This window comes from Aulonocara stuartgranti (assembly GCF_965226115.1).
Source record: "Aulonocara stuartgranti genome assembly, chromosome: 13".
NCBI classification, from domain to species: domain Eukaryota; kingdom Metazoa; phylum Chordata; class Actinopteri; order Cichliformes; family Cichlidae; genus Aulonocara; species Aulonocara stuartgranti.
Window position 1 is genome coordinate 32,805,122 of NC_138949.1, and position 16,221 is coordinate 32,821,342.

General features: G+C 44.6%; 1 protein-coding gene across 4 annotated transcripts in view; it reads left to right on the top strand.

Moving 5' to 3' along the window:
* The window catches only part of arfgef3 (ARFGEF family member 3), a 48,694-nt gene that overhangs the window by 30,846 nt on the left and 1,627 nt on the right, over positions 1 to 16,221 (top strand). For all 4 annotated transcript variants that reach the window (XM_082558030.1, XM_082558031.1, XM_082558033.1 and 1 more), the window contains exons 23-40: positions 1,010 to 1,143; positions 2,150 to 2,295; positions 3,087 to 3,266; positions 3,372 to 3,513; positions 3,608 to 3,730; positions 4,464 to 4,567; positions 4,658 to 4,802; positions 4,900 to 5,028; positions 5,111 to 5,287; positions 5,663 to 5,777; positions 6,969 to 7,071; positions 11,669 to 11,800; positions 12,072 to 12,202; positions 12,939 to 13,157; positions 13,322 to 13,493; positions 14,603 to 14,704; positions 15,187 to 15,569; positions 15,657 to 16,140. In XM_082558030.1, the coding sequence (XP_082414156.1) occupies positions 1,010 to 1,143; positions 2,150 to 2,295; positions 3,087 to 3,266; positions 3,372 to 3,513; positions 3,608 to 3,730; positions 4,464 to 4,567; positions 4,658 to 4,802; positions 4,900 to 5,028; positions 5,111 to 5,287; positions 5,663 to 5,777; positions 6,969 to 7,071; positions 11,669 to 11,800; positions 12,072 to 12,202; positions 12,939 to 13,157; positions 13,322 to 13,493; positions 14,603 to 14,704; positions 15,187 to 15,569; positions 15,657 to 16,140 (3,121 nt within the window). The remainder of the gene's footprint in view (positions 1 to 1,009; positions 1,144 to 2,149; positions 2,296 to 3,086; positions 3,267 to 3,371; positions 3,514 to 3,607; positions 3,731 to 4,463; positions 4,568 to 4,657; positions 4,803 to 4,899; positions 5,029 to 5,110; positions 5,288 to 5,662; positions 5,778 to 6,968; positions 7,072 to 11,668; positions 11,801 to 12,071; positions 12,203 to 12,938; positions 13,158 to 13,321; positions 13,494 to 14,602; positions 14,705 to 15,186; positions 15,570 to 15,656; positions 16,141 to 16,221) is intronic.

Consider the following 16,221-nt stretch of genomic DNA (forward strand, 5'->3'; position numbering starts at 1 on the left):
TCACAGTTATCTTTCAGACTCTCAGATCTTTCCTGCCGTGCTTTCTGCAGACATCACATCCTGACAAGAGGAAATAAAGTAATGTACGCGATGAAAGGCAAAACAAGAGAATTATGTGGTGCAATATTCATTTTATCTCTATTATTTAATTTTAATTATTGTTAGAAATTAAACTATGATGAACTGCGCAGCCATAACTAATAAGGCTGACCTCTAAAAGCTCGGCCATAATGTCACCACGGGCAACAAGACAGTGGAAATAGAAGCAGACTAACAAGTTTCACAGTGGGTTTAGTTTCTAACTGAAGTGCAGCAGCTGTGTTAGCACCGTGTTCCATTAACAGCCAGCATGACCGAGGCTCTTAATGACTTTATCTTCCAAATCCACGTTTCACCGACATTTGGTGCTCAGCAAGTGTTCCCGAGGTTGGTTTCATAGCCAAAAGATGGCAGTAGTGGAGCTACTGCTGTGTGTGTGTGTGTGTGTGTGTGTGTGTGTGTGCTATGACACACTTTCTTTGATGAGTCATTTGGTATTTGGACCCTAAATGTAAAAGTGAGAACATTGTTTTGTGCTTGTTGTTACTGGACCGACACTCAGGATTAGAGTGAGACTGATGTCCTCACACGTGTACAAACATGTATGCATATGTGCGCGTGCCACTTGTTACGGCTCGCACACGGCCGCAGTAACTGTGGACTTGTTTGCGTGTTCATTCCAAGGATCATCTCTTACATAACCAGTTATCTGGGCTGCTTTTAGGAGCGTATATTAAAAAAAAATTCCCCCTGATCTTTTGGAACAGATGGACTGAACACATTTACAAGCTCAAAGTGGCGACAACCATAGTAAATACTGCTGCACAGGGGTGGCCTATATGTGCTTAGAGGGCAGTGAACAGGGAGGCTTTGCAAGTATTTCAGTGTAGGATGTAAACTTGCATGGCAGCGTTGCTTTTGCACTGTAGACGTTCATGTGAGTGTATGAAATGCTTTCTGTGTGTTTCAGGTTATTTGAAGAAGGGGCCACCAAACTAAACCTGGTTGGTCTGGTTGGTTTCCTGCAGCAGCTCAGAAAAGCTTCTCAGTCTCAGCTGTTTGACTCTCCCACCGAGACTGGAGACTATTCACTGGCAATGCCAGGTACACACTTTGCATTCATTCAGTGCACATTATATTGACTGGCTGACTTTACTCTGACATCAAAACACACACACACACACACATAATGCTTCAGTAAATGCATGTGAGCACTCTGGGCAAAAGGCCCCACCCCACCCCTTACTCCATGCATGGGCTGACCATAGACTGTATAAAAAAGATGGGCATACTCAAGGAGATGCCACCAATTGGTTTTGGGCTCTACGTTCTGAAACGTGACGAGCTGCCGTCACGTAGTATCTGGATAAAAGGCTGGGATGCTAAGCTATCAGCCAATAATTGCATTAGATTGGTTAGCAAGCTGCATCCATAAAGTGTACAGGTGCATCACACAGACACAAATACCTGCTCACTGATTAAAGTAACAGATTTTTTAAAAATCATTATTACATTTTAATCATCAAACTGGAGTTTTTTGGATGGGCTGCGTGAGAGCAATTATTCTTTGTCAGATATTTGCATTCAGAAATCTTTCAGAAGGCACCAGGAGCGTGAGTGCAGAGGTGCAGATGAGTGACCCAGTGAAACATGTTCAACAGTCGAAACTGTGTTTGCTTTAATAGCAGGTGAAATTGGCCAAGTTAAAAACTGGCTTCTCTTCACAAAGATTTTGGCTTCACTTCAACACAAATAAACCACAGACATCCATTTTTATTTAATAGCTACATTTTCTGCTTTTATTAAACACACCTAAAACAAATTCTGTTACATTTATTTAATTATTGACACACTTTTTTCAGACACACAAAAGAAAATTATCCAAAAAAACCCCATAGAATTTGCATCCTTTAAACATCCTCGGTCCCTTCCTGTGCCCTTCTCGATCTCAGGCCTTGGCCACTGACCCAAGGGTCTGCATAATTGTGAACCATGCTGGGCATACCTTGTTCTCTTTCTTAATTAGTTTCCCTCGTGTGGTTAATTAAAGATGAAGTACAGACAGGAGTAAAGCTCCGAGGCCTTTTTTGTGTCCTCTGCGTGTCTGTAGGAGAAGCCAAGTCAACGTTGGACCGGCGCAGCGCCCTCCATCTCTTTCGTCTGGGTGAGGCCATGCTGCGAATCGTCCGGAATAAGAACCGACCCCTTCTCCACATGATGAGGGCCTGGAGCGTGGTGGCGCCTCATCTGGTGGAGGTAGGATATTACCACCTTGTAAACAGTGTTTTATTTCTCTCCTTCTGTTAACTTCTCAACCTCTCAGTTGCGCAGTTGTGTAACTACAGAAGTTCTAATTGCTGCTCTCACACGAGTTGGAACTACAGACAAAGTCAACGTGTTTAAAAGACAAACAAAGCCAACAGTTTATCCATTCTGCCACATGTGAAATATGGGTTAATCAATCTTCTCCTTTTATGGAGATTTACTTCACAGCAGCAGCATCGCAGTAGTTCAGGCAGGTCTCAGTCTTCTGAGTTTGGGTCTTACTGCACCTCAGGCTGCCTACATGCCTGCCTGTGTATCTCCAAGCCACTTTGCAACCCACCTCCAGCCCAGCTCCTCCTTTTAAGACAGGGGTCTCGAACTCCAGGCCTTAAAAGCCGGTGTCCTGCAGGTTTTAGATCTCACCCTGGGTCAACACACCTGAATCAAGTGATTAGTTCATTACCAGGCCTCTGGAGAACTCAAGACATGTTGAGGAGGTCATTTAGCCATTTAAATCAGCTGTGTTGGATCAAAGACACATCTAAAACCTGCAAGACACTGGCCCTCGAGGCCTGGAGTTCAGAAAACTGTGACTGCACACAGAAATGAATCTTCTTTGGATTGTAGCGGCTCTGAAATGAAGTTGTGTAACATCTGTGTAGACCACCTTCTATCTCGCACAGTGGTTTTCCTTTTTTTTAGCTCGGTACACTTCAGGCACTGAGAGAATAAAAGCTTTGATCTGAGGCTCTTTAAACACAAAGTTTTTGTCGTCATCACAGGCTGCGTGTCACAAAGAGCGCCACGTATCCCAGAAGGCCGTTTCCTTTATCCACGATGTTCTCACAGAGGTGCTGACGAGCTGGGCGGAGCTTCCACACTTCCACTTTAACGAGGCGCTGTTCAGGCCTTTCGAGCACATCATGCAGCTGGAGCTCTGCGACGAGGACGTTCAGGACCAGGTGGAGTCGGATCTCAGTTCCTCAAAACAACCAAATCAGCCAGCGTTGTTCCGGGCTGTGCGTTCAGTTTGCCAAACAGTTTTTCTTGGGTTTGTCTCCCTGCAGGTAATAACATCGATTGGAGAGCTGGTGGAGATGTGCTCTCCTCAGATCCTGTCAGGGTGGAGGCCTCTGTTCAGCGCCCTCAGGACGGTGCACGGTAGCAAGACTGACACCAAAGACTACCTGCTGGGTGAATACTCCATGGGTATGTCTAACAAACTTTTTTCCAAAGTTTATCAGCAGAAAGATTTTTACTGTAAATCTGAGTTTCCTGCTCTCGTCTTATTGTCTTCCTCCAGGGAAGTCTCAGGCGCCGGTGTTCGACGTCTTTGAGGCGTTCATAAACACAGACAACATCCAAGTTTTTGCCAACGCTGCCACAGACTACATCATGTGTCTCATGAAGTTTGTCAAAGGATTAGGTTTGTCTCACTAATGTGTGCGTGCTATTTTTCATTTCAAGATATTACTTTTCAAGCCTTTTGGGATTTTACTTTTCCCGGGATCAGGCTATGTATTTATCTCTTTATTAGAAGCTCATAACATGCAAGTACATTTTGTATTTATGTCACAGTTTAATACATCAGGAGAGCGGATTTATGCATCTGCAGATGCTGAGTGCTTCAGTTTTCTGCAGAAATTTAAGATTTGAGAATTTATGTTGATATGTGCTATTATTATTTCTTTTATTTATCAAAAAAGGCCAAATGCACAAATGCACGGGAAGTACTCATGCATAAATATGTTCCTGTACATCATTAAAATGTTTTACAAAAAAGCACCAAGAGGACACACAAGACACAAAAGCTACTTTTATGTTTTTAAAATCCCAGTTATTCATAATTCCTAAACAATGACTGGGAAGCAATTTTTCTTTTAGAAAGATACTTCATGGTTTTTAGAAAAATCGTCACCATCAAAAGCTTTAAAACCTCACAGAAGGAGAAAGGAGCAAACACGGTGCTGATGACAGTGAGTGGGAGGCGAGCAGCGAGTCAGTGACAAAAACAAGAAAACAGCACCGCAGAAAAAGCGATCCTGTGTTTCTCAGAGACACGTTCTCTCTGAATGACTCGAAACAACTACAGTGTCATCCAAGTGTTTTTTAAAGCTGACCTTTCAAACTCCGGAGAACTTTTATGCTTTTCCGTGCAGGAGAGGTGGACTACAAAGAGATTGGCGACTGCGTTCACGCGTCAGGTTACAGCTCCACAGACCTCTGCCTGCCTGCTCTCGACTACCTCCGCAAATGCTCGCAGGTGGAAGCTCCACAGATATAAAGTGAGAGCATATTTTTAAGATTTTTCGCTATTATAAAAAAGAAACCGTGTTTTGCATTTGATTGACAGCTGCTGGCAAAGATTTACAAGATGCCGTCTAAGCCGGTGTTCCTGGGTGCGCGGCTCGCCAGCCTGCCGATGAGATCGCAGGAACGCTCGATCAGCAGCGAGGACGGCATGGACTGTGTCCTCCAGGAGTTCGATGACGACACAGGTTTCGCTTTGCTCCTCTCTGTGCTTCACGGTCTTTGTCTAAGACTCCTCCTCCTTTCTCTCTCGTCAGTGCATTTTTGTTGTCTCATGTCCTGCAGGTCTGATCCAGGTGTGGATTTTGTTACTGGAGCAGCTCACTGCAGCCGTGTCAAACTGCCCTCGACAGCACCAGCCTCCAACGCTGGAGCTGCTCTTCACTTTGCTCAGAGAAGTCACCGCAGTGCCAGGTGATAAACTTAAACACAATCCAAAGAAGAAGAAGACAAACCCTACAAACAGCCGGGATGTAACCTGATCTCGCCTCTCCAGGTCCAGGGTTTGGCATCTTCGCTGTCATCCAGCTGCTGCTTCCTGTGATGTCACTGTGGCTGCAGCGTAGCCACGGTGACCACTCTTATTGGGATGTGGCGGCAGCGAATTTCAAACACGCAATCGGCCTATCCTGCGAGCTGGTGGTGGAGCACGTCAACAGTTTCATACACTCAGGTTGGTGGTGTGCGTTTCCCTCTGTGACCTCGCGCGTTTCGTCTTCTTTAATCGTCTTCAAGCTAAGAGCAAAGCATTCTGGGAACTTTGCATTTCTAAGCTTTCATGTAAATATTCACTGAAAGATTTGACCCGTGGTGCATTAGCACAGTCAGGTGCGCTGTCACAGATCTGATGGACTGTTATTGTTTCTCTGGCGTATAATGTGCTTGTTCTCTGAAGTGAAATGGAGCAGAAGTGATACCGTGTTGTTCCACTGTCCTCCTCTTTAGTCAGATTAAACTGCACCCCCACCCTGTGTGCTCACAGGCTCTGTTGTGGTGTTTGTGTGTGTGTGTGTGCACGTGTGTGTGTTTCTGCCGTCACTTCCTGCAGATATTGGTTACGAGTCACTGATCAACCAGATGCTGAAGGACCTCTTCAAGCTGCTGGTGGCTTGCGTGTCTGAACCTGCAGAGACCATCTCCAGAGTGGGCTGTTCCTGCATCAGGTGACCACACATCTGGCAGTTACACACCTGTCGCCACAGTGAAATCAAGTGTGAAACCTCTTTTCAATTCAGGTTGTCTTTCTCTGTTTTGGGTGGATTGTTGGCTGAGTGAGCGCTTCAGTGGTGGACGCTCGTCCTAAACAAGGATGACGTTTCTAAAAATGAGGTGCAGCTAGAAGAAAGGTGGACGATTCGTGGAACTATTTTTAAATCCTGGTAGAACTGCAACCACATAAGCTAGCGCAATCATTTTATTGCATTTGGAACCAGATGAGTTGTACTTACATCACATGCATTCAGCTTGTCCCAGCTCGTGGTTTCCTTCCACATATGGCTCTGCGGATTATCGCATGTCCGCCATTACCATTGAAAACCGGAAGTGACGCCTTTTTTGTGGGAGATGTAGTTTCTATCAGGGCCTTTCAAAGGTTTCCTGGTGTTTTTCAAAGTCGTGTTTGACTTTATGCCTTTCTGTGTCGTTTCTGGGAGGCTTAGAACTTAAATTTCACTGTTGGAAATCGTTTATTTTGAAGCACATGCTGTTTCTTTGCAAATTTTGCACAATAATGCAGCAGGCCAGTGTTTTTTAAATCCTGCCTCTACTCCTGTGACGATGTCTACACCGTCTCTGGGGCATGCCACCCTGTTTGTTTTGTTTTGTTTTGTTAGGGCACTTTTGCACATGCAACACCTGCCATACACGAGACAACTGCTTTACATCACTGATACAGACTCACACACAGTTTTGTACGCTTTCCAAGGTTGTGTGAGGAAATCGATAGTGGCTCTTTTCTTCTCATTATTATTGTTTTTCATCTGTCAGTGTTCGAGCCGACTTACTCTACTTTTATCTTCACATTTACTCAAATCCTCGAGGTTTCCATACTAATCACAAATATGACGTTTTTACAGACTCACACATTTGGACTTGTGTGAGTCTCTCTCGTTTTATGTCTTGATTACGCAGAAACAAACATAAAAGGTTTGCAAACTTTCAAGGACTGCATTAGACACTAAGACTTTGTTAGTTTTGCTACTCGAGCGGTTTATTCGCAGCAACAGAATTGTCAAATCAAACAATGTCAGGTGTGTTTTGTAGCACTTTAGAAATTGATTTAAAAGGTATTAAAAGATATAGCTTAGTTTATTTTCTGTGTGATCAGTCCACGGTTGTTCTGCGTCTCTCTCCAGGTACGTGTTGGTCACAGTGGGTCCAGTGTTCACAGAAGAAATGTGGAGGTTGGCCTGCTGCGCTCTGCAGGACGCGTTCTCTGCCACGTTAGAGCCGGTCAAGGTACGTGATGAAATGCAGATGTCAGGTGGTACAGCACCTGGATACAAGTGACCTGGACAGCCCGCTGCAGTAAACCACATAATCCATCCCCAGTTTGAAGCCGCTTGTCCAGACAGAAGTAATCTGAAAGCAGTTAATACCATCACAGTGCTGGGATTCCAATAACCCCATTTAACCTGCGGTGTGCATTATATACTCGCCATCACAGTCCTGCAGCTGTGAGCGATCACTCTTTGTCTCCTCGCAGCAGGAAGGAAACTGCTCTCCTTTCCTTTTTGGTGTCAACCATCCTTGACTGAGAGGTTCAGTTAGATATTATCTGGTTTTTGGATTCTGCAGCTCTTTTGTCTGAATTACCTCAAATGTAGTGTTTTATTTGGATCCGTCACTTGTAGCTGTTCTTCTTTATCAGTACCGCACAGTGAGGCACCATTCAAACCACAATCGTTCCCAGCTTTCATGGATGAATATAGTCAGAACTGATTTCTTTCTAAATGTTCTTTTATTTTCTTTTTAAGACTAATTTTACTTATAATTAGAATTAAGTACAGTGTGGCTTTTATGTGCAATATAAATCCTTTTTTTAAGCGTTGACTTCTGCGAACGAAACCTAATCCTTATCGATCTCATGCTGGGGCTCGGTGCAGCGCCTTGGTTCATCTTCTGTCTGAAATCAGCTGATTTAGCTTCCTTCCTCTTACCTTTAAGTCGTCTTTCTCCTGCGGGTGAGTGAGGCTGCTGCTCTCAGAGCCACAGCTTTGGACCTGAGCTCACCACATTAGTGATTTCTGTGCTTCTTTACACATGAGTGTGAGACTGGGTGTTTGGACCAGTCTAAACCTGAGGTTTTTGCTTTCAGTGATTACTCGTACCTGCACTGATCTTATTATTTGAAACGTTTAAATATCAGGTAGAAATATGACAGAGAATAATGGTTCCTTTTTAACAGTCTTTTCTGTTTCACTTTCTAATAATGCAACATGTCTCTGCTCGTTCTAGCTTCTATTATTGATACGAGTTCCCTTTGTTGGAACGATATGGCTTCTTTCACCTGCTCAGTAGGCGCTCCTTGAGTCATAGCAGTCCTGTTTGGTCTGTGTAGTCTACGTCATCTCTCCAAAAATAGCCAGTGCGCAAAACTAAACAGAAGAAGAATCGACTGAAAGCTGAATGCGAGCTCGATGTTTGTCTCACAATCAGTTTCCTCCTTTCGCTCGTTAAATGTTCTACCAGAACATGCAGTGGTCTGTTTGAGACGATCTGCCAGCCCGCTCAGCTTTAATGAAAAATTTGTGTTAATTTGTTGACGATGGTTCAGTACCTGCTGAGTGCATGTGTGAGCCTGCAGATTTAGAGCCTCAGCGGGGAGCCGACTCCTGCTGTTCCCTTTCACTTACCAAGGGAACCGCCGCTAACCCAGAGTGTGCGTGAGTGTTCAGCAGAGGTGACATGGACGAGCACTTTGTTATTGGATGTCGTGTTCCTGCAGTTCTGAGCCAGCTGCCTGCCTGACATCTGCTAAGCAGCTTTAAAGATTAGAGCCACATCTGTCTGTGTGTGCGTGCGAGCCTGTATTCATATCTTTGTGGAGACTAAAAATGGAAATTTACTATATTTATGGGGACCAAAATCCTGGTCCCCAAAAGTTTTAAAGCCATTTATGAGACTCAAAATGTGTTTTTAGTGACAGAGTTACAGTTAGGTTGTGGTTAGGTTAGGGTAAGGGGCTAAGGAAAGCATTATGTCATTTAGATGTCCCCAAAAGATATCAATACCCGACGTGTGTGTGTGTGTGTGTGTGTGTGTGTGTGTGTGTGTCAGTCAGGCTGAGATGGTGTGGAGTGGATATACTGGACAAAGGTTGTTGAATGTGCCAAACAGGAGGAAAAGAAAAAGTCATGAGGGAAGATTCAGGGATGCAGTGACGGAGGACATGCAGAGGGTTGGTGTGACAGGGGAGGATGCTGGAGGGGGAGATGGAGGCAGAGATCTGCTGTGGTGGCGCTTAAAGGGAGCAGCTGTAAGAGGAAGTAGTTTTCTAGAAAATACAAGATAGTAAAATGAGAGCGAGGTCTCAACAGTCGAAAATGAGAGGATGGATAGAAACAGATCTGATTGACTCTTTGTGAGGGGGTTTAACATTATCATGCTGAGCAATGCGCTTTGTGTATTTAGGTCTAATAGCCCTTTATATAACAATATTTGCTGAAGCAGAGGCATCTTAAAGCATGTTGCTAATGTCACACATGGAGCTGTGACCTCCTGAAATACTTCGGTGTCTATAATTCCTGATGCAATACGTTTGTTTAAGCCCTTAAATATGATTGAACTGACAGGTTCACATTTTATTCATCTGTTTGACTTGAAATCCAGTGTAAAAAAAAATAATAAAATTTTTTACATGATATCCCACTAGAGCTGGGCGATATGAGATTTTTTCATATCACGATATGTTTTTTTCATTTCAGGCGATAACGATATCTATCACGATATAAGCCAAATAACTATATTTGTAAGATTTAAATGTGCCGTTGCTCACAAGTAAAATGTGAAATAATCAGCAGCTTGTTTTTATTTAAATATTTATTTCCCATAATAAGTTCAACAGGGTAGATGTACTTAAGGAACATGAGACTTTTTCAGATAGATAAAGGCAAATATTGCAAACTACACAAAAGGCAGCCGCTAAAGCGTTTAAGTTTCAAAATAGAACAAACGAAACAGACTAAATTGTCAATTCCACTTAGAAACAAAATATTAATTCTAAAAATAAATCTTAGTTTGTTTTACAGAAGAACAGACAAAACTGACTAACTTTTGTCAATATCAAATAAACTGAGAACTAAAAGGAAATTCTCAATCTCTCCTTGTTGTATAGCTTAGCTTTTCAAACAGTTTTAACAGTTACTTTAGTCTGACAAAAGCCGAATGACGAATTAGCGCTTCCAGTCAGAGACTGAGGCTACGTCCACACGTACACGGGTATTTTTGAAAACGGAGATTTTCCGTTTTCGTTTTAAAAAATAATCCCGTCCACACATAAAGGCAGAAATGAAGGAAAACGCTGCTATGAACATGCCAAAGCAGCAGGTGGCGCTAGATTCCTAACCGTGCAGAAATGTTGGCCAATCATAAGTCTAGAAGCCTCGGTGGGAAAAAGTAAACAAAGCTGGGGCATAGAAGCAGAACCGAGTCGTATGTGTGGAGGGACAGTAACTGTGTGTATATGTAAGCATTTAAACACTGCAGAGAGTAGAATTAACAGTATTGTAGAAATTCATTTCACCGAAACAATAACGCGGCGCACAGTGTGACGCATGCACCAGTTTATTGTATTTCCAGACTTGCTTTCGGCACAATTTACAGTGCACGCTACTCTGTTTTTTGTCAGACTTGAAATAGCCGAAATACCTTCAGACTACGGAACTTCTATGGCTCTTCCGTTCGACAATCTCTCCGGCGTTGGAACCATCATCTGTTTTCTCTTCGGTCACGCTCGGTTGATTTTTCTAGTCGGCACACTCATTTCCTCCATTACCCGCTGGCTGCTTCCCAAACAAACACACGTGCGGCTTGGCACTTGTGCTGTACGTAACAAGTCACGCGACGTGACGCTGCGGCTGTGATTGGTTCGGCTCTGCGCTACTTAATTTGGATTGGCTGACCTTTTTTTTTTTTTTTTCTTTAGGAGGACAAGAGCGGCGAGGTCTATCGCGATAGCTTAATTTCTCTATCGAGTAAAAGTTATATCGCGATACATATCGTTATCGTACTATCGCCCAGCTCTATATCCCACGTATAACAGCACACTGAAAACAAGTGCATCTCGTTCGCTCAGATTCATACTAATCATTAGCTCTGAAACAAGCAGAGGGCTCCACGTCTTTGTAAAATACGCACTTTGCTTCTCAACGTTGTTTCTAACCTCAGTTAAAACTTCTTTCATTTCCGTCCCATCTTACAGAAATATTGAAGGAAGAGCAGAGAAATTTCAGACATGTTAATAAATGATATGTGACTGTAAATGAAATCCTGAAAAATGCATAGAATCGTATTATGTCTGTAGGACAGTTGGTAACAGGCAGCTTATGCTATGTAGACATCGGTCCTTAATGTGTAGCTTCTGCTCTCAGACATATGAACACGTGGCCTTTGACTGGCTTTATAGAAAAGCTGCTTTTGTTAAAAAGCATTCAGGTCACAGCTGATGTAATGTAATAAACGCTGGCCATACATGTCATTCAGAGACCGACTGTCACCTGAAATATACCATATAACACAAAACCTGACTGGTGTATGAAGGAAACAGTATGATATTTCCTATAAACAATAGAAGCTGTGCTCCTTGATTAAACACACAGACTGAAAGGTTCATCCTCATTCAGCCAGAGTTTCAGGAATAATGGGCTGTAGTCTCTTCCACAGTATTCCAGTGGAAGAATGAATTTTCTGACGGATCTTCTTCTGGTTTCAAACCTGATTCAGCAGATTTCACTTCCAAGGAGCCAGAGGTTCCTTCAGCGTGACAGCTTTTAGATCGCAAAAGTCTGTGTTTCCCATTTAACCCACACCAGTCTTCCCTGTTTTCTCTCTGCAGAACCTTCTGGCGTGTTTTCACAGCGGTTCGGACAGCTTTTCTGGAGACGCCTGCGAGGTGAAGGTGGCGGCTCCTTCTCATTCACCGTCAGCCGAGGCCGAGTACTGGAGGATCAAAGCTATGGCCCAGCAGGTCAGTGTCACTTCACGTGGCTTCGCTGTGGCTTCGACCTCCAATCGAGAGTCTAGACAGGAAAAAAAATCTCCCATCATCCTGGAGTTTGAAATGTCAGATCCTGAAGTTGAAGTTGTACATAAACTTGTATTTTATCACTTAATACTTACAGAGATCCATCGTGGTAAATGAATATAAACACACGTGTATGGGTAATCTTTCTTTAAGCCTGTCCTGTGGTTTTAACTGTCTGACCTGAGCTTGTCCGCATGTCCTGTTTCTATCCCAGGTCTTTATGTTGGACACTCAGTGCTCCCCTAAGACACCCAACAACAAGGAAGGCTTTGAGCACGCTCAGTCTTGCGTCCTCATCATCGAGCTGCCGTCTGACCAGCAGTCCAATGGACACGCTCAGAAGAGGTGCACATTAAAGCTCTGATCACATGGGTGGTTTATTACTCGTCTGATTGGTTTACATTTCTTAACGAGGCTCTGAAGGTGCCGCATGTTTTCAGTTAGATTTAGGTTTAAATGTGCCTCCTTCTGTGGTCTGTCCTCTTATGTGTGCTCTGTCAGTGACTGTGGGGGAAATGTGCTCTCTGAAGTCCACTAACTCTTTGTGCTTGTCTTTCTGCTGCTGTGTTAAAGGAAAATTGGGTAAGGCTGTTCTCTGTGTGTTCATCAACAACCATTTAAAAGTGTGACAAATGCCCACACGAGGCATGGACAGCATGATCGCCAGTGTTAATCTTAAATGAGCTGCACGATGCACAGACAAGTATGCAATGGCTGATTAGATGTAAACCAAAAATAAAGTTGTAATTAATGCAGCACTCAACCATCAGCACTCAGTCAGCTTCTCGCTTGCAGCTGCATCAACGATACAAGTTTAAGAAGAAGAAGAAGCTCTCCTTGTACATTTGCACTTCTTCACGTTACACCGCAGCCATATTGTGCAGCTCTGTCATTTACATGTTGCACCTGCATCTTTATCCTTTATCCTCTTTATTCATTTGTTTAACATTACAGTGATGCTACAACAGATAAATGAACCATGACTGGAAATGCATCAATGTGTTCAGTGAAATCTTTCTTTATTATGAAGGATTCTTTTTTAAATAAGTAACTGAATGTATGTGATTCGACTGATGTGCAGGATCCCATTCAGGACCATCGTGGTGAGCCTGCTGTCCCACCAGGTTCTGCTCCAAAACCTCTCTGACATCCTGCTGGAAGAGTTTGTAAAGCAGCCTGAAGGTCACGAAAGGGTCACACCTGTGACCTCTGACCCCAGTAAACCCACGGCAGGCTTCCTGCGCTACATCTCTATGACGAATTTAGCCATAATTCTGGATCTGCTGCTGGACTCGTACAGGTTACTGCAGCAAAACATGTCACATATGCAGATGGCAGTGTAGTGTTGATACTGAATCCTGCTAGTTTCCAAACATAGAAACAAAACAAGTTATTTTTATATTCATGCTTTTTATAATAATGTCAATCAGCTTCAAATGCAGCTGAAAAATCTGTTGTGTGCAGGACGGCGCGGGACTTTGACACTCGGCCGGGTCTGAAGTACCTGCTGATGAAGGTGTCGGGTGTTTGTGGAGCAGCCAATCTTTACCGCCAGTCAGCCATGAGCTTCAGCCTGTACTTCCAGGCCCTGCTGTGTGCCATACTGAGCCAGGCAGACAGCATGACTGCACAGCAGGTGGAAACCAGTCAAGTTAATAATGTTCTTGTATGTTTTTGTCACGCTGCTAATACAGCGCATCCAGATCCACACACTGAGGGGCACAAACATTGTTCCAGGCTTTTGTAGCTTAGAAGTAGCCAACAATTAGCAACCACACTGCAGCTCTTTTATAGTTTCACAGGGACCTGCTGTCACTTCTAGAGCATCGCTAATGCGTTCAGATGATTTGGGACAAAATTTTGTTATCGTAAAAGCCACAGAGAGTTATCACCCGAGTGGTCACTTCCACTCAGCTCTACAAAGCCTTATCACTTATTTGAGCTTATCGTTTCACAGCTCAGTTCACTGTTCCAGTTCACTCTCACTGCTGGAAACTGCTTTTCATTATCCCACCTCGTGCTGCTGCTTAGCACCAAACGCACACAGTTAGAAGGTAACTGGTGAAAAGTTGGACCAGAAGGTTCAGACGCACGCCCAGCAAAACGACCAACACCAGCCAGGCCGCCCTGTTGATCATATCACTTCTAAAGGAGCTAAATGCACAAGTTTTTGATTCGCTGACAGTCATTTCATAAACACATTTTGTAACCATGACCTGTAAATAACATTTAAACCACTGATGTAGAGCTGAATTTAAAATCTGTGTCGTGGCGCGCTGCATGGGAGGAACGGAGCTGAGCAGGCAGTGAGCTGGACGCCTGCCCAGGTTTTATTTTGGAACTTTTTTTCAAACATGTCTTGGACGAATGTTCATGAAACGATTTTTCACTGTGCAGGAAAACATCTTCACATATACGATGTTTCTTGATTTCTATGATTTTCTTTTGCTGGGATTATTTAAATGCACAGCTCCAGATTTAAAATGCACTTTTGTGTATTTGGTAGGTCGAATGAAAGAAGCGCGGAGCAGGTATTTGATATGTCTGGAGGAACGATGTTCACAAAAATAACATTTTCATTTCATTTATTATTTTTTATTCTAATGCATATTTTACCAACCAGACACAGCAGTCATATTAACCTCTCAGCAGACACAGAATCACTGGTGATAACCGTCGTCACCGCTAACAGACGAGCTCGTCACTAGTTATCTGTTTGACATCTGAACCTGTCGCCGTGTTCAGGTAAAGAGGATCCTGTACGAGGAAGAGGAGGGGAGCTCAGACTCCTCTCATCCTGGTTCCGCCTCCTCAGAGGATGAAGACATATTTGAAGAAACCGCACAGGTAACACATGCACACACACATGTTGGGTATTCATATCTTGTGGGGACATCTAATTGACATAATTCTTTCCCTAACCATCAAAAATGAATGCCTAACCCTGAGCCTAAACCTAACGATAACCCAACTGTAACCCTGACGCTAAAATCACATCTTGAGTCTCAAAAATGCCTTCAAACTCGTGGGGACACTTTTGTCCTCACAGGTGACTGTTGGTCCCCACAAAGATGTGTAAACAGGTACACACACACACATACACACAGCTTCTGATTGGCAGCGTTACTGTAAAGAATTGTGAAACATTCAAATGTGATGAGAGGCCACTCAGAGGGGCTGACAGGTGACCTCAATCTAGAATTAAAGCAGCGGCCTTGGATTAGTCGTGCTGCTGCTCTTTTCATCCATTATTCATTTTTTCTCTTCAATCCTCAGAGGCTTTTCTAAACTTTTGACCCTCCTCGTAATATTTGTGTCTTATCTGGCAGGTCAGCCCCCCTCGCGGCCGGGATAAGCGTCACCCGTGGCGAGCTCCAGTCCCTTCACTCAGCGTGCAGCCGGTGGGCAGCGCCGACTGGGCCTGGCTGGTCAAGCGGCTCTACAAGCTGTGCGTGGATCTGTGCAACAGCTACATTCAGATGCACCGCGACCTGGAGAGCATGCTGGAGGAGACTGCTCTGCTGAGGGGAAGTGCAGGAGGAGACCATGTGTTCTTCCTGCCTCTCTTCCAGTCCGAGACTTCGACCCCGACCTCAGCAGGCGGGCTTTCAGCGAGGGAGACGCCCTCAGAGGAAGGCGGGTACAGGTGTCAGACGACAGACGTGAGCTCAGCGTCACCGGGGGACACACCGACGCCAAGTCCAGGATTCAGGTTGGAGATCACGCATATTAATGTGTGCTTTGTGAAGGCTGTTTAGTCACCCGTCATATAAAAGCTGCCGCTCTCCTCTCCCCACAGCTGCACAGGCAGTCTGTCCAGTCAGTTCCGGACTGGATGCGAACGGAGGGACTCCAACATAACAAGCAGCTCGGTTGGAGGGATTCCTGGCAGCGCTGGCCCGGGAAGGAGAAAGGAATGGTGGGAAAGTGCTGGAAACAAGCTATACACCATTGCCACGGACAGAACGATCAGCAAGCTGATGATGGAGTATAAACGCAGGAAACATCAGCAGCAGCAGCCGCAGCAAAGCCACGTCAACCTGTTCATGAAAGAGCAGGGCCGGGCGGCGGCAGGAGGAGGCGGCATCGGGGAGAGGAGGGGCCCAGTAGAGCCGCAGAGGCCCCCGCAGAGGCCTCAGCAGCTGGTGGACCAGCAGGGGCCCTCTCTGAGGCACTCGGTTAGTGCGGGGCCGGAGGTGCTGAGGCAGGAGAAAAGGCCACGGTCGGGGTCCACCATCAGCTCCCACAGCATCTCGCTGAGAGACTCTGAGGCTCAGATACAGGCGAGTGTGTGTGTGTGTGTGTGTGTGTGTGTGTGTGTGTGTGTGTGTGTGTGTGTGTGTGTGTATTCATGTATTCATATC